The 26,568-nt window shown below is 42.0% G+C and overlaps 3 protein-coding genes across 7 annotated transcripts in view; 2 read left to right on the forward strand and 1 right to left on the reverse strand.

The window, feature by feature from the left end:
• Positions 1–13,698, forward strand: part of NPAS2 (neuronal PAS domain protein 2) — a 100,670-nt gene extending 86,972 nt beyond the window's left edge. For 3 of the 4 annotated variants that reach the window (XM_081857894.1, XM_081857895.1, XM_081857892.1), the window contains 7 exons: positions 437–534; positions 1,562–1,708; positions 5,807–6,001; positions 6,501–6,688; positions 8,174–8,266; positions 9,583–9,763; positions 12,446–13,698. In XM_081857894.1, coding sequence (XP_081714020.1) covers positions 437–534; positions 1,562–1,708; positions 5,807–6,001; positions 6,501–6,688; positions 8,174–8,266; positions 9,583–9,763; positions 12,446–12,628 — 1,085 coding nt within the window. In that variant the 3' untranslated portion in view covers positions 12,629–13,698. Of the gene's footprint in view, positions 1–436; positions 535–1,561; positions 1,709–5,806; positions 6,002–6,500; positions 6,689–8,173; positions 8,267–9,582; positions 9,798–12,445 lie in introns of all 4 variants that reach the window. The other variant, XM_081857893.1, reaches the window with a different exon arrangement.
• Positions 13,699–16,799: 3,101 nt separating this feature from the next.
• On the forward strand, positions 16,800–22,731 carry RPL31 (ribosomal protein L31). The gene is made up of 5 exons (XM_081857914.1): positions 16,800–16,939; positions 19,181–19,287; positions 21,180–21,305; positions 22,219–22,331; positions 22,663–22,731. Exons 2-5 carry the CDS (start codon positions 19,181–19,183, stop codon positions 22,692–22,694), a joined length of 378 nt encoding a protein of 125 aa, XP_081714040.1. The 5' UTR covers positions 16,800–16,939; the 3' UTR covers positions 22,695–22,731.
• A 269-nt stretch (positions 22,732–23,000) lies between these two features.
• TBC1D8 (TBC1 domain family member 8) overlaps positions 23,001–26,568 on the reverse strand; it is a 50,337-nt gene continuing 46,769 nt past the window's right edge. For both annotated transcript variants that reach the window (XM_081857867.1, XM_081857866.1), the window contains exons 17-20: positions 25,956–26,021; positions 25,512–25,601; positions 25,034–25,134; positions 23,001–23,892 (exon numbers count right to left, since the gene is read on the reverse strand). In XM_081857867.1, coding sequence (XP_081713993.1) covers positions 23,443–23,892; positions 25,034–25,134; positions 25,512–25,601; positions 25,956–26,021 — 707 coding nt within the window. In that variant the 3' untranslated portion in view covers positions 23,001–23,442. The remainder of the gene's footprint in view (positions 23,893–25,033; positions 25,135–25,511; positions 25,602–25,955; positions 26,022–26,568) is intronic.

The raw sequence follows: 26,568 nt of genomic DNA on the forward strand, positions 1-26,568 counted from the left end.
ATTTATTAAATTTGTATACCGCCCTTCAGGTGTGGTCTCTGCAGATGCTACTTTGAAACTGAGAATTTTATACTGTTATACTGCCAGTATAACCCGGAATGGTATGGAACGTGTAACGCAGGCCTGCATGCATGGATCATGACCAACAGAAAGGATAATTCTAACACAACAGGGCATTGTCTTATTTGAAACATTTACTACCTGCTAGTTATTGGAGTGCAATTTCAGAGCGGGTTACAACATCAACTCCCATCTGCGCCAGCCAGAGCTGTAGTCCAGAACTAGAGGGTGCAGGTTGACAAAAACTGGTGCATTTGTTCTATAGTCAACTTCCTTTATTGCCATTCCAGTGATCCAGTCTTTTTGTATACATTAATAGAAACTTTTAACAACTCTGTTCTAAACGGTAATTTAGTAAATAAATGTTCTTTTATAGCCACAAGAACAAAGCTCATCCCAGAGTCTCCCTCCCTGCAAAGAAGTCCCACTATGCAGGAGGACTTGCAGAGATCTAGCCAACCTGCCGCTGCTCAGGTAAGGTGGAAAAAAAGAGAGTTGCAGAAACATTAAAAGAAGTTCCATGAAATAGATTGGGACACAGGTGTGTACCAAACTGACGGAGGACAGGAGCTTTAAATGGGTTTTAAGTTAGTGAGAGTAAAACAATTTTTTTGTTTTCACTTAATTGAATTGGGAGGCATAGCAAACTAAAACTTTTCCATTCATACTGGCATGACATGACCCTCTTGAGCATGTTCAGGAGTGTCTAGATGAATCAAGGGCTTTTCTTTTCTATGTCTAGGAAGTCCTCTCTGCCACTGGTTCCCCTGAAGTTAGAGACAATAAAAAATAAATGGCAAGACACTTGTATGGAGGGGAAGGTACACACACGCACATTAATGCATTCACACACATTGGGGTTATTGGGATCAGAGATAGGTGTTCTAACTCTTCTGCCCAGACTCCTTTTTCTAGCTATCAAGGAATATTGGCTGAAGCCGCCTTCTTTCACACTCTTGTATTATTTTGACCACAGGTGGTCTGCACTTGTGGTCAAAGAGATATTAGTGCTGTAACACCAGTAATCAGTATGTGCTTATTTTGCGAATGATGGGAATTGTTAAGAGAATATATTAATTATATTTAATCCTCTAGGTACCCCCATGTGTGGTTAAAAGGAAAAGAAGAATGGCTGGTGCCTGTTTTTAAAAACATGGGGCTAGCACATAGAGAGCCCCAGTAGTAGAGTATTAAACCCCATCATTATGCATATTAATGAAGCATAGGAATAGGTTATTAAACCTTCTTTAACTCGATTCAGCTGCGTGAAGCAGCTGACCCCCATTTTGCCACTTTTTCAGTGAAACCCTACAGACTGCAAAGTAAGTTAAAAATGCTTTACTTACAGCTTCTAGGTCTTGGACATGCATTGTTCCTTATGCAAGTGCAGTAGTATAATGCAGGTAACAATATTCTTAGAAATACAGCAAAGCATCCTTGTGGAACAAAAGTTACTGTACTTACTAGAAAAGTAACATTGCTCTTGGTTGCCTTGTTTCAGCTCTCATCCCAGTTTAACATGTTCCAAACTATCAAAGACCAGCTTGAGCAGAGGACTCGAATACTGCAAGCCAATATTCAGTGGCAGCAGGAAGAGCTGCATAAAATCCAGGAACAGCTGTGCATCGTGCAGGATTCCAACATACAGGTTAGCGGGAGAACGTATTTTTCAGACAAATTACTCTTGATTCAGTGAGTAGCAGAATTCTTGAGCAGAAATTTATTTCCACGCTCAAATCATCTTGATGCACCATAGGCCACTACACAGAGGAGGGTTTACTGCATCCAGCAGCCCAGCTTAAACAGCTGCTGCTTCTTCAAGGGGCATTTTGCTCACTTCCGATTTCGGAACCTGGCTCAGGAAAACAACACCTTCTGCCAGCTATTCTTCCTGCAGTTCCCCTCTTCACTAGTTTACATAGGAATACATGGTATTGGAAGCCCTCTGTTCCCAATGACAGAATAAGAGGATTGGCTTTGAAAGACTTAAGAGAAAAGTGTAGGTGCATGGTCTGAGTTTCAATCTGTGGCATTTTCACTTAGGAAATAGCAAAGCTGCCAAAGACTTATGCCTGAGACCTGAGAGAACTGTTGCCAGTCGGAGCAGGAAATACTGGGATAGATGAACCTATGATCTGATTCCATATAAGGCAGCTTCCCAGATTCATTTGGTCAGGAGCCCCTTTGGTTACACTCTTGTTTCTGATACATAGCAGAGAATGGACTGACCTAATGCTTCCAGTTAGTCTAACAACAATATTTCAGTATATTTAAGGCAGAGAGGACTAAATAAGTGTCAAATAAAATATGCTGATCCATGCTGAAGGGGGACAGAAAATTCAGCAGAGACTTCAAGAGTGAAAGAAATGAAAGGATTGGATAGAGCAGGCATGTCCAACAGGTAGATCGTGAAGTTGGCCACCCCTGGGATAGACATGGTCATTATTCCTTAATAGTACCTTGTAGAGAGAGAAATATAGAATGAAACACAAGAGCTCAATTTTAACCCGTGCTACAGCACTGTAGCTGTAGCTACAGACGCGGGTGAATACCACAGAGCCTAGGGCTTGCCGATCGGAAGCTCGGTGGTTCGAATCCCCGCAACGGGGTGAGCTCCCATTGTTCAGTCCCAGCTCCTTCCAATCTAGCAGTTCGAAAGCACATCAAAGTGCACGTAGATAAAAAGGTACTGCTCCGGCAGGAAGGTAAACTGTGTTTCCATGTGCTGCTCTGGTTTCACCAGAAGTGGCTTAGTCATGCTGGCCAGATGACCCGGAAAAACTGTCTGCGGACAAATGTCGGCTCCCTCGGCCAATAAAGCGAGATGAGCACCGCAATCCCAGACCAGAGTTGTTCGCGACTGGACTTAACAGTCAGGGGTCCTTTACCTTTATATTTTTACAGCACTGTTAGGGATATCTTCTTCGACGGTCGCTTGTAGCTGGGTAAGATTGTCTTCCATAAACACAGTTTTAACAATGAGTCCGTTGGTCATGGGGCTACATGGAATGTATGCAATTTATTAATGCAATTTGAAGAGACTTGCTGGGACCACAAAAAGAGAATTAAGGAGCTATATTTGGCATGTAGCAGAAAAGCAGCCCGGCAATATTGTTGAAAGGAAATAATATGGGTAGAACCAAGCCTTACAGGGAAAATGTCACCTTCAGCAGTTTATTAGAAACGGTATCTTTGAAATAAATGTCTCATAGCTATAAATTTAGCGTGGCATCCTTGCTTCCGATACATTGTAAAAATAATTGCTGTTGATAAGAGCTTCCTGGTTCGATCAACACAGATGGTTAAAATGTCTGGTTTCCATAGAACAGCTTTCTTCCGTTGTCTCCCTAATATGATGCTGTCTGTTTCTAGATGCAAGAGGTGTTGTGCTTTCATGTCTTTTGCTTCTTTCATGAGAATACTAATGAGACTGCCAATTAGAAGAGATTAGTAATACTCTTCTCATGTCTTGACACCCTGAAAAAGTAGTCGTGAGATTCTGCAGTGGCGTTATCTACTTAGACTTGTTTACGATGTTGAAGGGGTGGGGGGAGGAATCCTTTCTATTCAGTGGCATTTTAGTTCTTCTTTAGTGGTCCAGTCATGACAGGCTGGTAAGAATCTTGGGCAAAGCCGCTGTGAATGGAATACTTTCTGTGTTGGTACTTTGGTGTTGTCCTCTTCTGAGGAGAAATGTTTTGACACTAGCACTCTTGAGGTGCCTGACTGTCAGTATTTTGCACGAGAGGTTCCTAGTGCATTTAGTCTTGCACAATAGAAATGGGTTAGTGCAACAAGTGCACTTAAAGAAAACAACAGTCTGTTTGCTGTTAGGAGAGTGACAAGGAAATGCATTGAAAAGTGTGGAGTGAATGAATGAGAATAATGGGAAGGTTTATAAACACCCCACAAGCAAATCACGATGAAAGCTCATTATCATATGATTGGTTGGAGGCAATCTGTCACAGTACAGAAATTAAAACAGCATGACTCCTATTACAGTGGAACCTTGGTTTTTGAACGTAATCTGTTCGGGAACACCGTTCAGCTTCCGAAACGTCCGAAAACTGAAAGCGGCAGCCTCAATACAACAGGGAAACTCAAAACGGAAGCTGCGTGGCACGTTCAGCTTCCGAAAATTGTTTGAAAACCAAAGCAGTTACTTCTGGGTTTTCGGCATTCGAAAGCTGAAACGTTCAATTTCTAAGACACTCGAAAACAGAGGTTCCACTGTACTTGTTCATACTATGTTCGTAGCTCAGGGGATCATGTATATGTACTGAGGCAACAATCTCACACTTAGTTTTAGGATCTTTGCACACATGTTCTCTCTCTCTTGTGCTCCATTTCAGTGGCTTCTCATCTTCTGTATTTCCGTTTGTTTTTCAACATTTTTGTGTTGCTAGATAGCTAGAATTCCTTAAGTTGAAGCCTCATGCTTTATATTTTTCTTGTTCTATTATCTTGAAGTTTTTTCTGGACAGAGGTACAATCCACCCTGTTTTCATAGACAGCAAAAGGAAGTTGTCTTTTCAGGAAAAAAGTATAGGGATATGATTGTTGGAGGCTGTCTTCTTCTTCTTCTTTGGTGATCACTTGTAGCCGAGTAAAATTGTCTTCCAAAAACAACCAAGCTACAGTGGTGCCTCGCAAGACGAAATTAATCCGTTACGTGAGGCTCTTCGTATAGCGGTTTTTTTGTCTTGCGAAGCAAGCCCATTGGCAGCTTAGCGGATTAGCACTGTTAGCGGTTTAGCGGCTTTTAGTGGATCAGCTGCTAAGTGGCTTAGAGGCTTAGGAAAAGGGGGGGAGGGGAAAAAACCCGCAGGAACTCGCAAGACATTTCATCTTGCGAAGCAAGCCCATAGGGAAATTCGTTTTGCGAAGCGCCTCCAAAACGGAAAACCCTTTCGTCTAGCGGGTTTTCCGTCTTGCGAGGCGTTTGTCTTGCGGGGCACCACTGTACTTATTGGACAGGAACACATTTGCTAAAATTCCAGTGGAAGCTTTTTCTATCTTGGGGTGAGATGGGGATAATGTCAGCCCTGTGGGGTTGCACACACATTTTCCCATCTGGAATCCCATGGAGAGGGAAGTAGAAGAAAACAATTTGAAGCAGAAAAACTGGGGACAGGGAAGAGTTTACCACCAGCAGCCATCACTTCTCTGCTCTTATTTGCTCCCTCCGAAAGCTCATTTCCCATAAACCGAGTGTTAGTTGCAATTTAGTAACATGTGTTTGCTTGTAACATCTAGTTTGACCTTCATATATTTGCAAGAATTAGACATGTATGTCAGAGGTTTCTGAGTGAATAGGATGACAAATGTATTCTGTTCCTGAATAGTGGATTTGGTTTTCTAAACAGTGTCAGTCCTTCCACAGCTGGTTTAAGGTGCATTGCACACATAATATTTGAGCAATTCTTATCCAATGCTTGATTTGGAAAGAGGTGACATGCGACATTCCCTGTAGAAACTTCTCTGACAGCCCCAGATGTGTGAAAGGTGGCTGTGCTTATGCAGTTGTGTGGGAAATGGACTCTCTGTGTACTCACAAGCAACTTCACACAGTCTTCTAGCCTTAAAAGCATTTTCAGCGACTGAGGCCTGGATCAAGTTGAGCTCCCTAACGATACACATTTATAAGTGTTAAGATATGACAACTTGAAATTGGAACTGTGAATGTATTTCTTCCATTGATTTGCTTAACAAGGAAATCGAAAAAGGAGCCACCTTTCTCTTCCAGATGTTTTTACAGCAGCCAACAGCATCTCTGAATTTCAGCAGCATGCAGCAGCCAGAACCTCAGGGGAAGCCAGCGGTTGAGTCTCAGCAGCAAGTTGTGGCGAGGCCTTCGAGGCCTTGTCTCCAAGAGCAGATTGCAGCTCCTCAAGCAACAGACCATCAAATGTTAGGAGAAGAAAATGTGTTATCAAACCAGGTAAGCAGACCTGCAATGGTCTTACAGCAATCTTTTTGTGGAAAAAAATGTTCTCTTCTTTAAACATTACTTTAAGTCTTAGGTTCATCTTCAATCCTACCTCTTTTGATTCTTCATTTAGTTCTTCCAGCATTTCTTATACTGTAGTTCTTGTTTGCCTTTAGGTATTACGGCAATATCGCCTGCCCTTTCGCTCTTTCCAGTAAGCTTTGTGTGAATCTGTGTGTTTGTTCTAGCTACCCATAATCACCATTCTTGTAAAAGAAAATATATTTAAAAAGGGTAAATTACCAGACCTACATTCAATGAATATGAATTTATTTCCCTACTTATCGGTCACTTTACATAATTACACCTTTATGAGAGGATGGAATGAACTAAATTTGGATCTGGTAATTTGGCAAAAAAATAATCGCAACTTAATTCTATGTGTTTTTACAATATACCCAAAGCTTTTGTTTATTGTTTTTGTGAGTGCTGTTATTTTCAACTGTTCTAGGATCAGAAATCAGCAAGAGCCTCACAAGGAATGCAGGATAGCTGTCAATCTTCCAGAAGCTTAACCTCACAGTTTAGCAATGCCTCTGTGCTCCCACAGTCTTTGAGCAGAGCTCCACCTGATGCCATTCTACAGGATAACAGCCACCAGCGGAGCACTCCAGATTTTAGTAATGATCGACAATTGAGGTAAAATAATTGAAGTAACCTACTTAAAAAAAAAAAGTTGAAGAATTAAATACTATTTTTTACAATGACACTATTTAAATTTGCATGTTTAGTTTATTACTATATACCAGGTAAATGCTGTACTTTGAACATTAAGAAAATACTCCATTTTATCAAGTTACAGCACTAGATTAGTAGTAAGCTTGAAAGAAAAAAAGAGGAACATGGTGTTATTATTATTTATTCAATTTCATACGTACCCTATACCACAAGGTTCCAGGGTTGGGTTACAGAAATGAAAAATCCAGTATTAAAAACAGTATCAGAATGGAGCAAACAGACATGTGGGTTACAGGTAGGTAGCCATGTTGGTCTGCCATAGTTGAAACAAAACAAAATAAATAAAATAATTTAAAAAATTCATTCCAGTAGCACCTTAGAGACCAACTAAGTTAGTTATTGGTATGGGCTTTCGTCTGCATGCACACTTCTTCAGATACCGACTTGTGGGTTGTTTTTGTTTTCTCTAAATGTTGTTAGCACTATGTATTTGCCTTAAAAAGAGAAAGAAAAGATACTGTTTACTTCTTTGTTCTGTTTTGAAAAAGTTTTTAAACTGGTGACTAGAAAGAAAATACAAGGAGCAATAAGTAGCTTGAAATAGAAAACATGTCCCTGTAGGAAACATAAGGTGAATGGGGCGGGGGGAGGGAGAGAGGACCTTACATCTCCACACAAAGTTAGCTGCCGTTTCAAACTACCTGGAGCAGAAGAAAGCATGTAAAGCCTATTTTATGTTCTGGACTGGCAAACTGAATGGAAGCTCTAATAGCTAACTTAAAAATCTAATAGCCCAATGCTCACTAGATTTCATCAGAATGCAGGACTGTCATAGAAGATGGCTATTACTTGAGGCAGAAACATCCACCGCATCACAGGTTGGGAGCATGAAAACGTTACAGTCAAGCGCTGTGGCAAATAATCTGCCTCAGGGAATTTCAGTGATCTTTGTTTGCCAACCACAGTATGTAGATCCACTCCTAAGAAGAATGAAACTCCTTGTACAGTCATACCTCGGGTTAAATGTGCTTCAGGTTGAGCGTTTTCAGGTTACGCCCTGTGGCGACCCGGAAGTAACAGAGAGCGTTACTTCTGGGTATCGCCGCTCGCGCATGCGCAGACGGTCAAAATGCCATCACGCGCATGTGCGGAAGAGGCAAATCGCAACCCGCAGACGCAGGTTGCGTTTGTTTCAGGATGCGAATGGGGAACGGATCCCGTTCGCATCCAGAGGTACCACTATATAAGAATGGCCACATTTGATAATAAATCCTGTTCTACCCTTTTTTTACGACTAATTACACTGTCCCTGAGCCTACTGCAGATTTAACTCTATTGCCTTCTGAGCATGCAACTACCTCACACAGAAAAAATCCTTCCAACCCTTTCAGTATCTGTAGGTTAGTGTCATTCTTCACTGACATTATTTAATTTCCTGTTTCCTAGACTGTTACTCAGTCAGCCTATTCAGCCAATGATGCCTGGTTCCTGCCATGCGAGGCAGACAACAGATGTTGATGTGACTGGACACGAAGCTAAGTATGTAGCATGTTACTGGGGGCAGGGGTAGGAAGGAAAAGTTTGAAACTATACTGAGAAATGCCACTTAGATGGAGGTGGTAGAACGGCAACTCGTCCAGAGGTAGTACTTGGGTTAAGCAGTCTATGTCAGAGATGGAATAAAGGTGGCTCCATATTTTGAAAATCCAGATGTTGTCCTGCCATATTTTATCTGCCCCAATGCCAAGCTCCCGCAATTGCATGGTTTTTCAGATCCCAGTTGCCCCAGTACATTGTTTCTCTCGTGCATCATGCAGTGCTATTTTTCTAGAAAAAGAGGTGCCAGAACTCACCATGAACAGCACCCTTGTTCTCTTAGAATGGCAATGGCACCTACCTGAGAGGTGCTGGAACTGAGTTCCAATGAGTTCTGGCTGGAAAAATGCCCTGCCATCATGTACTGGGGTTCTGTCATGCCAACTGGAGAATGAAAGGGACCAGGTTTGGTGAAAGTGTTACAATCAAATAAATCTGGAGCCTGCTACTTGGAACATTATCTTGCTGATATTGTATCAGAAATTTCTAATTTACCTGCTATGGCTGGTTCTTTGCTTTTAACCCATAAACTCACCATTTCTAAAGATGTGTCCACATATTCTCAAGCCTCTGGGCTACCCCAGCAAAAAGGTAAAGGGACCCCTGACCATTAGGTCCAGTCGTGACCAACTCTGGGGTTGCGGCGCTCATCTCGCTTTATTGGCCGAGGAAGCCAGCGTACAGCTTCCTGGCCAGCATGACTAAGCCGCTTCTGGCGAACCAGAGCAGCACACGGAACCGCCGTTTACCTTCCTGCTGGAGCGGTACCTATTTATCTACTTACAGTTTGACGTGCTTTCAAACTGCTAGGTTGGCAGGAGCAAGGACTGAGCAACGGGAGCTCACGGGGATTCAAACTGCCGACCTTCTGACCAGCAAGTCCTAGGCTCTGTGGTTTAACCCACAGCGCCACCCGAGGGCCGCCCCAATAGCAAACAAAAATGCTTAGTTGCATCAGCCTCTGATCAGCTTCTTCGTTCTCCCACACTGCCCCACCCCAGGTCATCCTTCTCCACTTCCAGGATGCCACTAGGTATGCACAATATATGCCCTAGGTATGCCCAGGAGTTATGTGTAGCAATGAATGTGCCTGGCTTTTTCAATGCATCTTCCAACAATCGGCATATCTGCATAGTCCCTGAGTCAGCAGCAGCACCTGCTATTTCTCCCAACCGTTGTCCATAATACATTGCAGTATGATATCAATGTTTTAGTCGCAAATTCTTGGCTGCAAAACTTAGGACTGTTTCTTTGAATAGATACTTTCAAAGCCTACAAGCGTTCCAAAGTTTGGAAGAGCAAACCTCTGGAAGCAGTACAGCTATAGTGCTGATGGGACAAGCAGTGTTGCCCCCTGGGTTTTCTGCAGCACAGCCATCTCAGCCTTCAACTTTGCAACCTATGCATCAGCACCAGCAGCAGCAGCAAGGCTACCTTCAGGTGGGCTGCAACAGAACTGACAGTACCTAAATGGGTAAGCCGCCCTGAAAGTATGTTTTTCAGCTGAAGGGGCGGCATACTGGGTTTTTTGTTTTTAAAAAAATATTTTTAATTGTGTAGTTATTCATAAAGTGATAAAGACCCTCACATTATTTTAAGAATGGCAGAAGAAATATGACATGGTTGTTTATAAACTTTTTTTATTAGGAATGTTAAAAAAATAATAATACAAGAACTCACAATGAAAATGCAGGAAGTACATAAACAACAAAAATATTTCTTCAGTTGTTATCTATATCAGATGTTGAACTGATTTATTAATGTTCTCAAACCACAGCTAGCACTTCTAGATGTACATTTTTTGGGGTGTAGTGCAGTTCTAATATCATATAAACGGAGTCCACAGTGTCAACCATTTTGTTTTCTTTATTTCTTTAAATACCCTCTGTAAATTAGTCCATAGTTGTCTATGTTGCAGACTAATGTTAGGTCTCATATTCCCAAATAAAGCAACCATAGGCAGGAATAGGAACACAGGAAGCTAGCTGCCTTTGGTTGGACTATTGGTCCATCTCACTCAGTATATTCTGCAACTCTTCAAGATTTCAGATGGCAGGGATCATCTGCACACAAAGCAGATGCTAGACCACTGAACCTTGACAAATGGAGTCTCATAACCAATAATCGCTATACAAAACTCTTAGTGACTCCCAACTCAGGCCCAGAATACACTGGAGTGTCTTGGCATATTACCAAGGATGTCTTAAAATCCTACCTGAATATTCTATCCATTCTGTTTCCTTACCAACATAAGTCCAAAGCTCAGCTGACTCTAAAATCTATATAACTCTATGTGCCTTTTAAATATGATGGAGGAACTCAAGACTCCCAGTCAATATCCTCTGCTCTGGATACAATTCTCAGTTGACTGTGCTCCTGATTTGGAATATCACTGAGGAAGTGAGGTTTCAGGAGATTGTGGCTTCTGTGTATTGGAAACATCTGCTCACATTTTATCCACGTCAATATGTGATCTGGAGCAGACACATTTGATTATGCTGGAAACTTTGCATTGGGACACCAGGTTCTAAATCTAACTCCAGGACAATGTGAGTGTCTGGTGTATTTCCTTTTGTTTTATGGATCCTGCTAATTTCCTTGTTCCTTTTGTTTTTTCCTTCTGCAACACAAAAGCTTCCTGAATAATTATTGTATTGTCATTGACTGCTTTTGGCTTTATAGCCAGTAACTTCCCTTTTAAAAAACAAACAGCCATCATTCCTCCCACTAAAATGGTAAACATGAAGTGTGGCAATAAGATAAAATGGAGTCCCATAGGGGGAAAAGGCGGGGTATAAATGAATAAATAAATAATTGCACAAGCCCAAATATACCCACTATAGGAATACAAAACATGCCCACAACAGAAGGTTGTTGACAGTAAGAGGCCATCAGCCAAAGGCAGTTTATATAACAAATTTGAATACTACAGTCCTAAATTTTTTTACTATGAATTAAGTTAAGCCCCATTGAACTTAGTGGGACATATTTCTGAATAAACATACCTAGGATTGTGCTGCAAGTATTTTCATAAGTGCCCATGACAAACATGATTGTGATGAAACCATTGAAAGAGAAAGTGGAATTAATGAGCATTGCCAATGGAGGACAGAAAAGGAAGCCCAATTATTGGACGAAATGAGTAGGGAAAATCCACTTGCATTTTGTGATTGACTAAATTTCTGACAATTAGAGCTTATCAAAAAGTTCTCGTTCACATAAATCAAGGGCCACTAACCTTTTCATACCAGTGGTGGTTGTTGTTTAGTCGTGTCCGACTCTTTGTGACCCCATGGACCAGAGCACGCCAGGCACTCCTGTCTTCCACTGCCTCCCTGGCACACAATGACTTCTATGGGAGTAAAGTATAACACAACATGGCAGCCATGGAGGTATGGCATGGCGCAAAACTAGAGAGAGTACAGTCATTGCTGTTTCCCATCCTCCCTCCACAGACTACCTCTTATTTGCTAGAGGAAGTCACCTATGTTCTCCTGATCCTGATTGTGGAGATCACACAATACTGATGTTCCACTAACATAAGAGTGCTGTTGCTCATGACAACAGGGAGCATTCTGCAGTACCAGGAAAAAATATACAAAGGGGCCATCACATTCACTCTTTCTCACACAGACACACACCCACACCCCACTTGACCATTGCCATTTCCTAAGAATTGTTTTTTTCTAACAATATAAAATCCAAAAAATAGGGCCGCCGCCAACCTTGCAATCCTTGGCATAAATGGTGCCAAGCTTCATTCATTGACTTAGCTAAGCACATTGTAATTGTTCTGCAAACTATAGATCCTAGTCCAACAGCAATAGTTCCATAGCAAAGTTCCATAAGCAGAGGTCACTTCTCAGTAGTGGCACCCACCCTGTGGAACGCCCTCCCATCGGATGTTAAGGAGACAAGTAATTATGAAACATTTAGGAAACATCTGAAGGCAGCCCTATATAGGGAAGATTTTTAAGGCATAATGTTTTACTGTGTTTTTATTTATCCTGCCCAGAGTGGCAGATGGGTGGGGTACAAATAAATTATTATTATTTAACAGAACTACTGTTTTTGATCTGCTAAACCATTATTTGACGGCATCCAATTTTGTTTCGCATATAGGTAGAGTCTGCAGGCCCTTTACACAGTGAGCAGGCAGATTCTTTGCTCTTGCCTTCCTACCCTCGACAGGAAGAAAGCGTAGAGTACCATCATATGCAGTCACAGCAACAGCAGCAAGAACCTGCTCCCCGGAGGACTGTCAGTTTGCCTGAATCCTCCAACATGCAACAACATCTGCAGTAGAATCTGCTGTAACAATCAGTACACATTTAGCTTTATTGAATGGTGGGTGACTGGGCAGGAGGGAAGCCAGCATTTGCATATGTGTTCATTTCAGAGTTTTGTGATGTAAAGAGATTACCAAGCACAGACCTTGGTGGATAGTGCAATAGGAAAGGAACGGGAATTATTTTGCAGATGTTTGCACTATTTTGTGACTACATTATGTATATTAATACTAATACATACCATCATGTGCAAACTGGTATGTGTTGGTAGACGATTCTTCTGACTATTTTGACCAGAAAGTATTCTGGCTATTCCAAAAAAAAAAAAGTGGATACGAGTTACTTGGCCTTCACTATTTTGATCTTTTGAATATGAAAAGCACTGGTTCAGAGAAAATCTATTGAGAGAGTGAGAGATTATTTTTATTAATATTATTATTATTTTGCACAACTGCACAAAAGGCATAAGCTAGCACTTTCGGTGAATAAAAGTTTGTTCTGGTGGCCAGATAAGCACTTCCAGTGAGAGAGAGAACATGTTGTCCTTTATTTAAATAAAAAGCACCCTGCAGTTTATAGACCTTGGACTCATAACCTGAAAGTATTAAACTTGTTACCTCTCCCTCTTGCTATTTCTAATGTTTCAAAGAAATTACACTGGACATTTTCCTATTTACTTAGTGAACTACAATTGTAAACAGTGAACCGAAGCACAATCATGCAGCTATTATTCCAATGTACTAGTCATGCTCTTTAAACACTTTGAAGAGAATCTTTTCTACTAACTGAACAGCCCCCTCACAACTGTTCATAGAACAAACACCTGAAGAATATGCACTGTGTTACAGCCCATTAAGTGGGAAAATGCTGCAACTATATTACATATCTTTCATTACTACGTTTAGGTTTGACTTTTCCTCCAAAGCGTTGCACTTTTGTATGCTTTATGTTGATGTTTCTAAAAAAAAAGATTTTATGTAATTATTCAATAAGTAGCGTATAAAGAAGTTGTTGTAAACAAAACAAAACCCCAACCTTGACCTATTTCTATATAAAATAAAATTATATGGGATTATGTGAACATTATTTTGTTTATGAAAGACCAGCTCATTTCACAAGCGAAAAGCTTTTTTTCTCTCCATGCTTTTTTGAGAGTTAATAGTTTGTAAAAAAGCAAACTGAAATACAGAAAGTTACAGATAGGTAGCCGTGTTGGTCTGCCATGGTCAAAACAAAATAAAATAAAAATAAAAATAAAAATAAAAATAAAAAAATTCCTTCCAGTAGCACCTTAAAGACCAACTGAGTTAGTTCTAGGTATGAGCTTTCGTGTGCATGCACACTTCTTCAGATACAGTGTATCTGAAGAAGTGTGCATGCACACGAAAGCTCATACCTAGAACTAACTCAGTTGGTCTTTAAGGTGCTACTGGAAGGAATTTTTTTATTTTTTTATTTTTTTATTTTTTATTTTTTTTTGAAATACAGAAATTTAGCTTCAGGCCTTTAGCTTGGTCATAAGGGTGCCTGCAGAGAGCTGTTAGTTAATACAGCACCCTTTGCACCAAGCTTATATGAAACAAATGACTAGCCTGAGGTGGGCTTTTTGCTAACCTTTCCTTTTCATTTTTCATTGTTTTACAGTCTGTTGACATGTTGATATTTGATGGGTAGGGTCTGTTGCAGCGTTTATTTATGCAACAATTTATGAAGTATTGAGCATTTGGTATGGTGTTTGGTGGATAGAAGTATCTTGTTACTACGGGGAACTTACGGCAGCATACATACCGCTATGGGATGTGGCTGGCGCTGTGGTCTAAACCACTGCCAATCGGAAGGTCAGCTGTTCAAATCCGCTTGATGGGGATGAGCTCCTGTTGCAGTTCGAAAGCACACCAGTGCAAGTAGGTAAATAGGTATCGCTGCGGCAGGAAGGTAAACGGCATTTCCATGCACTCTGGCTTCAGTCACGGTGTTCTGTTGCGCAAGAAGCGGTTTAGTCATGCTGGCCACATGACCTGGAAAGTTGTCTGTGGACAAACGCCAGCTCCCTAGTCCTGAAGCGAGAGGAGCGCCTTTGCCTAGACTTTTAACCACCCAGGGGTCCTTTACCTGTTTACTCTTTTACTTACATACCACTTTTGTCCATAGCCTCTTTCCATGCAGTGAGAATTTTACTACACCTGTGGCTACTGCAAATGGTACATGAGGCTGTATGCAATGCTTTTTGCAGTAAAACACTATTTTGTAAAAATTTAGTTACTTTTACTTGTGTATGCTTTGTTGGGGGTGGTAGAGCAATCAGTTTTGCCGCTTAGTACAGTGGTACCTCGGGTTACATACGCTTCAGGTTACATACGCTTCAGGTTACAGACTCCACTAACCCAGAAATAGTACCTCGGGTTAAGAACTTTGCTTCAGGATGAAAACAGAAATCGTGCAGTGGCGGCACGGTAGCAGCAGCAGCGGGAGGCCCCATTAGCTAAAGTTGTGCTTCAGGTTAAGAACAGTTTCAGGTTAAGAACGGACCTCCAGAACGAATTAAGTACTTAAGCAGAGGTACCACTGTATAGGTAATTTTGAATTGCATTGCCTGATCACAGCCTTTCCAGCTAGGTTGTAACAAACTCACCGGCCCCAACACAAGACACAACAAAGGTTTTGCACAACAATTGATCCCATTGTAGAGTTTGTGCATGCCATTTCAAACCACCATAGGTTGATAGGGTCTGGGGGAGCATCACAATTTGGATGTGCATATCTGTTTCTATCAGTCCCTTGAGGAAAATATGACTGCAAGCACACACCTGGGAGGGAAGAATTGTATTCCTGCTTTAAACAATCCTCTAGGAATAACAAGCAATTGTCCCTAGCAAAGGATGAAGAGTTGATGTCTACATCTTTAATCTAGAATTTGGCTCCCTCTCAAACAAGCTTTTTATAGGGCTGAAAAGCAGTTATCACACATTGGAACCTTGATAATAAAGTCTCAAAACATCTAAAAGTCAAACAAATGTATTGAGATCAGAGGACATTTCTGATGTAAGATTGTTGTTCTTGCATCCAGAGATCCTGGCTGCAGCTCTAAACATGCTTAATAAAAGTAAAGATTCCCAAGTTGTGTGTTAGGTTAGAGAGGGGGCGGGGTGGCTAATTACCTGTTGTCTTCCAAATCTTGCTGGACTACAACTCCCACAATTCCTGGCTATTGACAATGCTGGCTGGAGCGGATGCAAATTGTGAGTCCATCAACATTTGGAGGACTACAGGTTTAGCCACCCTTGGTTTACTTAGAAGCATACACGCAGTCATAATTTGAAGGGAACAAATTCAGCCCAGGCTACAGCTGACAAGCATGTGGGGGAGTCCCAGATGCATAACTGTTCTGAAATCAGGGTCCCATTTTTCAGTCCTGACTTCAGTAAATAGGAGATTGGCAATATACTGGGCTGCCAATCCAGTTGCAAGGAAGCTGCTTGACCACTATTACAGGAGTCGGAAAAGAAAGTGGACTGGGAGATGGGATACTGGTGTGGAGACAGGGTGGAGGCAGGTGTTTCCATCCTCTGTCATGATACCAGAATCAGTGTGTTTATGATTTTAAGAAGGACAGGGGATTCAGGACAGACCAAGCTTGGTTCTTCACATGGCACAAATGCTAGGGCAGCTTTTAAAGGTTATATCACGATGATTCCTCCAGTGTATGCCTCTGAATATCTGTGACTGGGCTTTATAAAAAGTGGGGGGAGTGGGGGCCTGTTCCGCTCATATCTTGGCATGGGATTCCCATAGGTACCTGACTGCACCACAAAAATGCACACACACCAAAATATTGGACCGCAGTGTGGGAATAACGGCAGCTGACTGCAATTGCATACACTGCAAAGTTGGTGTGAGCCGCTCTCTGCCCTAGTTTGCAATTTGGGGGTGTTCATAATCAAGCAAAACAAAAAAAACCCGCCGTGATTTTTAAAACCACATTTATCACAGGCAGTAGAGATCCTTTATGATGTTGCATCACCGCCGCCACCAAACTATTAAGACTCCATTAAGCAGCTGCCACCTCTAAGGAAAAGATGCGCGGGCGGGGAGGGGGAAACAACTTTTTAAAGCGTTGCTAGCTCCTCCTCCTCCTCCAACGTGCCCGCCATAGAGACGGCCCAACCTCCCGCCACTATCCCCTCTGGGAGCGCCGCTTAGCAACTGGTGGTTCCTGACCCGGAAGCGCTCCTCGTATTTCCATTCGCCGTCTCTATGGCTGTTCCGGGTTCCTTGGTTTCCTCCCATAAGCCCCGGCGCCTTCCTTTCTGGTCTGGTCCTGAGCAGGGTAAGTAGCTGCGCTGGGAGCGGTTCTTGTTATCCGAAGCCATCCGCTTCTGTGGGCCTCGCAATGGCGAGAGCCTGGGTTGGGTGGCTGGCTGGGGCGAAGAGGAGTATCGGGGGACGGGTATTTCTGGACCTGGCCTTGAAGTCTCGCCTGGCGGGATTGAGATTCCTTCCCTCCCCCCCCCCCGCCGCTGCCGCCGTGGCTCCAGCCTGGCCTAGGCCTGATATCGCCTGAAAAGGCAGTGAGGACTAAAGCCATAGGACTTAGAGGGAAGTGAGGCGGTCCAGAAGGACTGTTTTTTGAGCACGCGTGTCGTAAAGGACATGGGGATGTGTGTTTGCAGCCTCAAAAGCCAACTGAAACAAAATCCGGCAATTCCATTCATATTAGTGAAAATTGGGGGCAGGGGTTTTCGTCTTTAGTGTTAATTAACATTTTGTGTGAGGAAGCAATAGTTTGGTACCGTTTGCACGTTGTGCGCATGGCGCTGAATCACGTTTCAGTGCTGTATTCTTACAACTTGCAGTACTATATTCTTATGAAGGGGGGGGGGGGTCTTCAACAGAATATTAGTTTGTATCTTCTGGCAGAGTTTGAGCCGGGCCTCCCTTCACGAAACTCAAGGTGTAAGAAGCTCAAACCGGGCTTTCTACTCCAAGACTGCTGTGTGGCAGAAGACAACTTAAAGCTGCTGCTGTTCTATAAATTCTCTGTGTGTGTGTGTGTGTGTACACACACACACACACACACACCATTTTTATGTCCCCCACCCCCGAAAGTGCTGCAGCTGCAACAGCTATTCCACTCTGGTTCTCTTTGTGGTCTTCACATAAACCACCTGCTTGGCCACTATGAGAGCAGCATGTTGATCTATGGGCCTTTGGCCTGATCCAGCAGAGCTCATCTTGGCATTCTAGCTGACACTCAGCGTTCTTACTGGTTGTGCTTTTCCCTCACGAGCTATATTTTTTGGGGGGTAGGAGGGTCCCCCCCTATTGTCCCTAAATCACACCATTCCAACTCTAATCTTGTTGGCACTTTCCTGCTATTAGTGGAACTAGAGCATATCGAGGAGAGCAAAGGCAGGGAGTAGATGGCACAAAGGACGAATTAGGAAGGAAGATCTTTCCATTCACAATGCTGGAGTTGCAAGCGTACTTTCAGATTGTGGCACAAGTTTGAAAGTGTATCTGCCTTTTCTTTTTCTGCCTTTTCTTTTTTTTAATGTCCACATTAGATGCTCAGATCCTGATTGCAGATTTTCCACAGGCATCTGGTCAGAACAGGATATTGTACTAGATGGGCTACTGGCATGATCTGACAGGGCTGTTCTCCTGTTAAAAAAACATTTTTGAGATTCAGCAGTCAGCTGCTTGTTGTGTAGTAAAGTAATTTTAGCAACTGTGGACTCTCAACATGAGAGGGAGGCTGGTAGAAAATAAGACACTGGCATTAATAAACTGGAAGCTTTAGGGGATTTGTGCAGTGGCGGTGAAGAGTGTGAGCCATGCTGAATTTTATGAACAAGTTGGTGGCCTAAGGTAAGCCACTATTTCTGAATCCTCCCACAGTTGAAATATGATAATATTCACCTGGCTCACAAAGTTTATGTTAGCATTAATGGGGTAGTCTGTGTGAAGTGCTTTGACATGCTACAAGCATTGCGTATAAATAGTAGGTATTAGCAGAGCTGGTTTCACTTCTGTGAAGGTACTTGTTACCTGTACAGGTACTGTGTTCTTGCACATGAATGGTCAGAGACAAGAGTCATGGATGAGAGGTACTCCTCTATATGATTAGAATCACAGGGCGGTTAACAATATAGAAACATAAAAATACATAACAGTAACAATTGAAAACAATAATTCCCCAACAGTTTTAAAGGCCATGGAGTGTTCAGTTAGCCAGAGGCCTGGAAGAATAATAATGTATTTGCCTGGTGTCTAAATATTAATATCATGTCAGAGAACACAAGGAGAGACTGCAACCAGGCTTTTCAAAGTCTTTTTAGAATTTTAGTCAACAACTAAAATTGTGGCTTTACACACTGGATGGCCTAAAATCTAGGCCATCTATTCCAGAAGGAGGAAATGCTGAACTCAGAGCCTCTGCATTTGGCAGATGTCTGTTTCTGTCATTTTTACTCTTATCATTGCTTTGTGGAGCTACTATTTAAGAAACAATGATGTATGTCATATTGTGCTGTGTAAAACAAGGCTTTTTGTGTTTTGACATGTGCAGATGGCTCCTGCAAAGAAAGGTGGTGAAAAGAAGAAAGGACGGTCAGCCATCAATGAGGTGGTTACTCGGGAATATACTATAAACATTCACAAACGGATCCATGGCGTGTAAGTGGCAGTCCTTATTTTTTGTTCTTTCATTTTTTGAAAATGTGTTACACTGTTACTCAGTGCAGAAATTGGTCCAAGCGACTGTATCATCAAACATTACTTTGGAGTTAAAAGCTTTGTTAAAAGCTTAGAAGTACCATACTGATTGTTGCCTTGTAAAGAATCAGTTGTACTACAGAATATCTCAAGTTGTAAGCCAAATATCTGTTGTAAGCCAAAAGGGTTACAGGTGGTCCTTAAGGCCCTTTTATATTCATGTGCAAAGGAAAATTCAGCTGTACCAGATTTTGAGTTAAACAACCAAAAGTGTACTGATTTGAGTTAGAAATAGTTACCTAATATTATAGTTTACAGGAATTGTATTCACAGGTTTTAAAGAAAGCATTTGATTGTGAAAATAAATATGAATACTTATTTGCTGAAAAACGGCAAAACCTACACACAAACACACACACTGGTACCTCAGGTTACAAGCGCCTCAGGTTACAAACTCTGCTAACCTTGAAAAGTTACCTCGAGTTGAGAACTTTGCCCCAGGATGAGAACGGAAATCGTGTGCTAACTGCGCAGCAGCAGCAAGAGGCCCCATTAGCGAAAGCATGCCTCTAGTTAAGAACAGTTTCAGGTTAAGAACGGACCTCCGGAATGAATTCAGTTTGTAACTAGAGGTACCACGGTGGGTGGGTGGGTGGTTTGGGCCTCCCTTCAGTGTTCCAAGATGTGTGATTGGGGACGGGCAGACAAGTAAAAAGCCTGATAGAAAACAGCTTGAACCAATAAGTAAATGCTTATAATGAGGCGTTGCAAATGCTTGGCTAAATAACATAAATATGTTGACACTGCTATTGTAATTGAACTCACTGGTATCCTGGCTTTGGGTTTAGGATGCAAGGTCACTGTTAAATTCAAGAGACATTGGGTAACTTGTGTAATGTTGGCACTATGATTGAGGGGGGAAATAGTCTCTTGGGTGTACTGTTGATGTACAATGGAACAGGTTTAGCGTTCTTCCTGTTTATAATGGGAGGTATTTGGAGTTCATGCTCTAGTCACAAATCTGAACAGGAAAAAACAGTAGCTTAATTTCTGTACATCCATGAGTTGTGGTGAAGGTGATTGAATCTTTCTGTGCTTTCATCTCATCTCTGGCCGAGCTGGCTTTGTGTTTGAAGTATAGTTAATGGAGTGTGGAAAAGCAAAATTTTTGCATTCTAAAATTTATGATTCATCAGAAACTCAAATTTTGCCTTTGTAAGCCCAATTATCATAGCTGAACCTCCTCAAATTACTTCTAGGCCTTTTCAGAAAAAGTAATAAATAGCATAAAAAAAGAAAAAAGCCTAGCTTTCTCCACCAGCCCATCTTGGTAACTAGTGGCTTTATGCAGGTTTTATACACTGTAGGTGCGGATGAGGAACTTCCTTCACAAGGGACCCCCCCCCTTCCCTTCTAGGAGCTGCATGCTGATAGTGGTGAGACCAAAGTCAGAAGTGGGCAGAGCAAGAGATGCAACTTGCCCTTGAAGGGCAGGGAACATTCCAGCCACGCAAAACCCAGGCTGTTGCATCTCTTGCTCTGCCCACTTCTGACTTTGGTCTCACCACTATCAGCATGCAGCTAACCCTACTCCTCTCACAGGGTTAGGACTCATTCTAGTCAGGCGAAAGCACTTGAGGAGCAAGAAAGGTAGGGGAGTATGGCTTAAGGAGAGTCCCGAGTCCATAGAGAGGCTTGGATGGCCACATTTGGCCCCTGTTCCTGAGGTTCCTCATCCCTAGGGTATGCTATTCAGATGCTGAAGTCTAGGCACAAACGGGGGTTCCTGAGGTTTAGGAGTAGTGCTTGTTTGTTTTTTCATTTCGCCTACTGGATATTTTCTGTATTCTCAGGGGCTTCAAGAAACGGGCTCCTCGTGCTCTCAAGGAGATCCGTAAATTTGCAATGAAGGAGATGGGAACTCCTGATGTACGCATTGACACCCGCTTGAACAAGGCTGTCTGGGCAAAAGGAGTAAGGTATCTTGACGACCTTTTTTTTTTTTTTTTTAAGTGCAGAGGGACACTCTAGTGTTAGTGCACTAGTACACATATGCTTAGGATATGGTCTTAAGACATTGCACTGTATATTGGTGCAATATTTCAAAAATGTACCATTTGCCAGTCATCTTAGTGGTGGTTCAGATACATCTAGGCACTGCTGCTATTTCTATTTTTATTTAATATCCACTTTGGCATTGCGAGATGTGACAGAAGTTACTGGGGGGATTGGCAGAGGATTGGTAGCTGCATTTCTATGCTGAGTACAGAAGAGAGATTTATTACCCTTCTCTGTCATGCCAGCCCTCACTCAACTGCATGGGGTTTCTATCCATCTATTGGTACCAGGCCAAAGCTTAAATAAAAGGCTGGTATCATAGTACTATAATTAATTGGAATAATGTTGCTTTGTTACCTAGGATTATGATTCTCAAATCCCTTGAAGAAACAACTAGTATTTGAACTGTGGTTCTAAGTATGTTCTTGGGGCTCTGCATTCTGTATTTTCCTCGAGAATTGCTTCACACTGGAGCAATCTTCGTTCTTAAATGGATTATGGAACTAATGCTGCTTTTAGAATACACTGCTTCTGGGCTAGAGTAGGTCTGATCCAGGGGTAGCCACGGTGGTGCCTTCCAGATGCTGCTGCACTCCAGCTAGCATCTTCAGCCAGCATGGCCAATAGTCGAGTTCTTTTTCATGCTGCTTATAAATCATCGTGTTAACTTACAGAAAATAATAATGGCTAAAATGGCTTTTCTTGCCCCTTGGACATGAAGAACAGCCTTGAAGGGGAAATTATTAAATGTTAGGATTGCAGAAGTGGAAATAGGAAAAAAAAAAACACCCATGCTTTTATTGTATCGCAATCATACTTTCACCCTTTTTATAGGAATGTTCCTTACCGTATCCGTGTGCGTTTATCCAGAAAACGCAATGAAGATGAGGATTCGCCTAATAAACTGTATACACTGGTCACATATGTGCCAGTTACCACTTTCAAAAGTAAGTCGTCCCCCCCAGTTATTGTAGAATAACTAGGAAGATTGCTGCCCTGGACTGTATTTCTCACAATGTCAGAGATATTTTGTAAAGTCTGTGTGTGGCTGGTTGCCATTTGTTGTCCCTACCCTGATCTATCTGCACAACAGGGAGGGGAGGCAATTTGTAGCATTTCCTCTCTTAAAATTTCCAGAGAGTTGGGGACCTCTGGACTTTTGGGAACCTGCAGGAAGGGAAATTGCCTTCCTTCCCCATTCCACACTATAATCTAAAATTAATTGCATGCTGAATATGGATTCAACTTTAACTAATGCAACTTCCTCCTTTTTTACAGGCCTACAGACTGTTAATGTGGATGAAAACTAATCTTTCATTACAATAAAAATGTTATGACATTACTTTACTCAAGTCTTTTTTAAAGTCTAGTTATGAGGCGATTCAGGTTGCTTTGGCTCCCAAACTGGCTGGCTAAATATTTCTTCACAAAGCTCCCTGGGATGTGAAATTAAATCTTTGGTCTTCTGTTGACTGCAACTCCTGTCGACCTCAGCCAGCACTGATTCCTTTGATGGTCCAGGAGCAACAGATCAATTTTAAGAGAGCAATATGGAAATGTGGAAGAGTGAGTGACTGCAGATTCATTTTGACGGTGAAGGTGCTATTTGAAAAGCAAAAGTTACAAAGGCATTTTTATTGAAATGTGCACACAGAGACATGAAAAGCACAGTCCATGTACACTGAACATTCAGCAAGACATACAAATCTTGATGTCTTGATTTGTATATATTAATATATTAATGGTTTCAATTACCAGCATTGAAACAAGTATTCAGTATTAGTGCAAAAAAGGCAACTGTACATAAAACCTGCAGTCAGACGACACTTTCAAACCAGGAGTTCAGCTTTTTGTCTTTGAATATTAACACATCTGCAGCAGTATTCAAAGGGAAGATGGCCTTTTCTTCCTAAATTACATTCAAGAAAACAAATGTCAAAACCACATTAAATGTGTTTTGGTTTTAAAGCTCTTCAACTGAAAATGTATCAAAATAGTCCAGAAAACTTAATGTTGCAAGATGCGCTTTGGTGTAACATGAACTGCCTGGGAGATTTGCTATGGTACACTTAAAGGTTCGGTCTCACCTCGTGATGATTGGCTGGTGCCATTTGTTTTGAAGGTATATTGAGCTACCCTTGCATTCTCCAGTTTTAATTTCAGGTCTAAGGATTTTTCAAAGAAGTTGACGAGTGACTGTTCAGTTAATAGTGAAGCCAAGATGTGTTCAAATGAAACAATCCAATCCCCATCAGTTATTGGTAAAGACTCTGCATTCTTTGGGGTCTTCACAGTGTCAGTAAAAACCACATCTTGATCAGAGGTAGATGCCTCAGCCTGGAAGTCCTCAGTCAAGTCATCTGAGCCTGAACTGCTGCTTCTCTGACCCACTTCTCCAATCTGGAGTAACAAAGTAGTCACTGTGGCAATGGCTTGATACAACTCGTTCTCCTCTGGGTCTTCATGAAACATGCTGTACAAGGTCTTGCAGAACTGGATGAACTCTCGCTGAAAAACATGACATGCATTTTTGTTGTTGCCTGCCCTGCAGCCTTAAAAATGGAAAGACTATAATAGATGACTAATACTACCTGCCTGCAAGGGAAAGGAATTAACATGCACATTTATAATCCTCAAAGCAATTACACAAACCTTGCTTATATGGTTCACAAACAGGCAGTTTAACTGTTAATCGGTTCCCTAGCAGTTTGTTGGGAACCAAGATGGAGCAAGTACTAGAATGTCACTTCCTCGGAAATCCCTGTTTAATGTTTCTGGGAGTAACTGTTGAAACAGGCACACAGTGGTAACTCTCAGAGTAAACTCCATTGCTATTGCTATGCAGAGTGCTCCAAGCTACATGGCAAACACAATGACTGGCACTTTTCAGGAATTCTCACAAGTCTAGCTAAGACTTTTTTATACAGGCGGCAACCATTTTGTGTGGGGTTCCGTTCCTGGCGTGCCCTGCTCCCATTCTGCCCTATTCTAGGTCCAAAAGGACCTGCGTATCAATTGGACATACCTAAAATGGTAAGGCAACAGAAGTGATTTAATTTATCTGCCGCCCCCAAAAGAGACTTCATTAGCCCACTTCACATGTTAAAGCGAAGGAGGGCTATACAGCTGGGGGGCCTGACATTGTGTACCTCCCCAAATTGAACATGGGAAGCCTAGATGTGTAGGTTTCTGTGGAATCGAATTGGACTGCACTATGACCAGAGTGTGCAAGCCTCCAAGGAAAGGCTTCTCTTCAGACATCCATTCTCACTCTATGTTGGGTCAGGGAGCGGCCTGCATCACTGCAGTTGGTTCCAATTTTGATATGGTGACATCTAGTTTTAACTGGGGGGTGGGAAGAGAAGAACCACTGTCTACACACACACACACACACACACACACACACACCACCACTACCAGATGTTTGTCAACAGGTTTCCCATCCCTGAACATACATTTTGCCCAAATAAGCCAACTTCCCTTGAGCGTTGAGCATTTTCATGAGTATGAGTTGCTAGAGGCTAACATTACATGTTTACTCCACACTTAAAGATAGGCAACCAAATGCAGAAGTGGCTTAGGCAGACCGACAGATGCTTACGCTGTCAGAACTCTGAGAACTGCATCTTAACATCTCATCATGTCTTACCTGGCACATTTTTGGTAGCTCTTTTTCAGCCTTGGCATCTTTTTCTTTGGCTAAGTCCTTCAGCATCTGCTTCAATTGTTTCTGATAATCTATGGTGTCACCTGGAAAGCAGGATATAAATGGCATTACGATTCATTTCAACAAAGGAGGAAGGAAAATGTAAATAAAATGAATTTAGGGACCAAAGCCTAGTCCAACATCCTGTTTCCTACAGTGGCTAGCCAGATTCCTCTTGTGAAGCTCAAATACAGGACATGGGGGAAATAGGTTCTCCAGGAACAAGCTCACTGGCTTACTGCCTCTAAACCTGCAGATATGTGTAGGATATAGCCATCCGTCACTGACAGTTTGCTTTTGTTTTTAGCTCTTTTAAAAACCATCCAAGGTGGTGGTCATTAACACAGGCAACGGATTGCATATGTTAAGTTGGGGCAGGGTAGGGGGAAGCAGATACTCATTTGCAAACCAGATCACTTACCATTTGATTTTCCAATTACTAGCGGCCTTGAAGTTGACAACAAAGGATTCTTCAGTGGTGATTGGCTGTCCCTGTCTTTTTCTGTGAGGGCTACAGAAAAGACCATTGATGATCACAAAATGTTTATTTTAGGCGTAACAGTTCCTTGTGGGTTCCTACATTTTCCCTTGTTTTCACTTGTGGCCCCTAGGGCTGAGGGAGAGGCTCAAAAGCCTCACTTCATAAAAACATTTTGGACCCACCATGAACAGCCTGTTATAGGAGGAATGTTACTGGTTCATATAAAGGGAGGGCAAGTGGTGCTGCAGGAAGAAACTGCAGGATATCAAAGCTGAGTCACTACGTATACAACTGCACTTTAAACACACTGGCTTTCCATAATATAACAAAAATAGGATGATGCAAGCAGTACGAAAAGGGAGGGGGATCCTGTAAGATTCTTACCAGGAGGAATGTGCAGCTTGTACAACAGTTTTATCTTTTCATTCATTTCTCCATTGTACATAATATCTGTGTGAGGAAGAAAGTGTATCAGAGGCTTGACCTTCACACTTGAAGCATGAAGGAATAAAACTATGTGAGAAACCATCATAGTATCTGCAGACAATTTGGTTTAGAACCTAATCTACGCGCTTGACCCTTGTGTAAATATCAAAAGTCATATAAACTGAACTGTGGGCTGGAAGGCACTTGATTAAGAATGCCTATTGTCCCCAGTTTGCATCTCAAAAGCCTCCCTAGACTTTCAGATAGAAATAAGGCCTCGTGCTGAAAAACAAAATACTTGCAGATTTTAAAGACGAGTCTAAGCCACCTGTAAGGGAAGCTACTTCCTATCCTTTGGCCAGGCTAAGATTTTAATGGTTCCACAAGCACTAAGGGATTCAAAAAGAGGACTGTTAAATTAATGTAAGTCTTGTGGAGAAGCATATTTGAACCTTCCACTGTTTCTTTGTACACAACAGCATAAAATCTCAGGACCCATTGCAAGGGTGTCACAAAAAGTTTTGTGAACTGGAAGAATCCTAAAAAGAGACAAATTACCAGGAACATGCAC

This window comes from Podarcis erhardii, assembly GCF_964252035.2.
Source record: "Podarcis erhardii genome assembly, chromosome: 4".
In the NCBI taxonomy this organism is placed as follows: domain Eukaryota; kingdom Metazoa; phylum Chordata; class Lepidosauria; order Squamata; family Lacertidae; genus Podarcis; species Podarcis erhardii.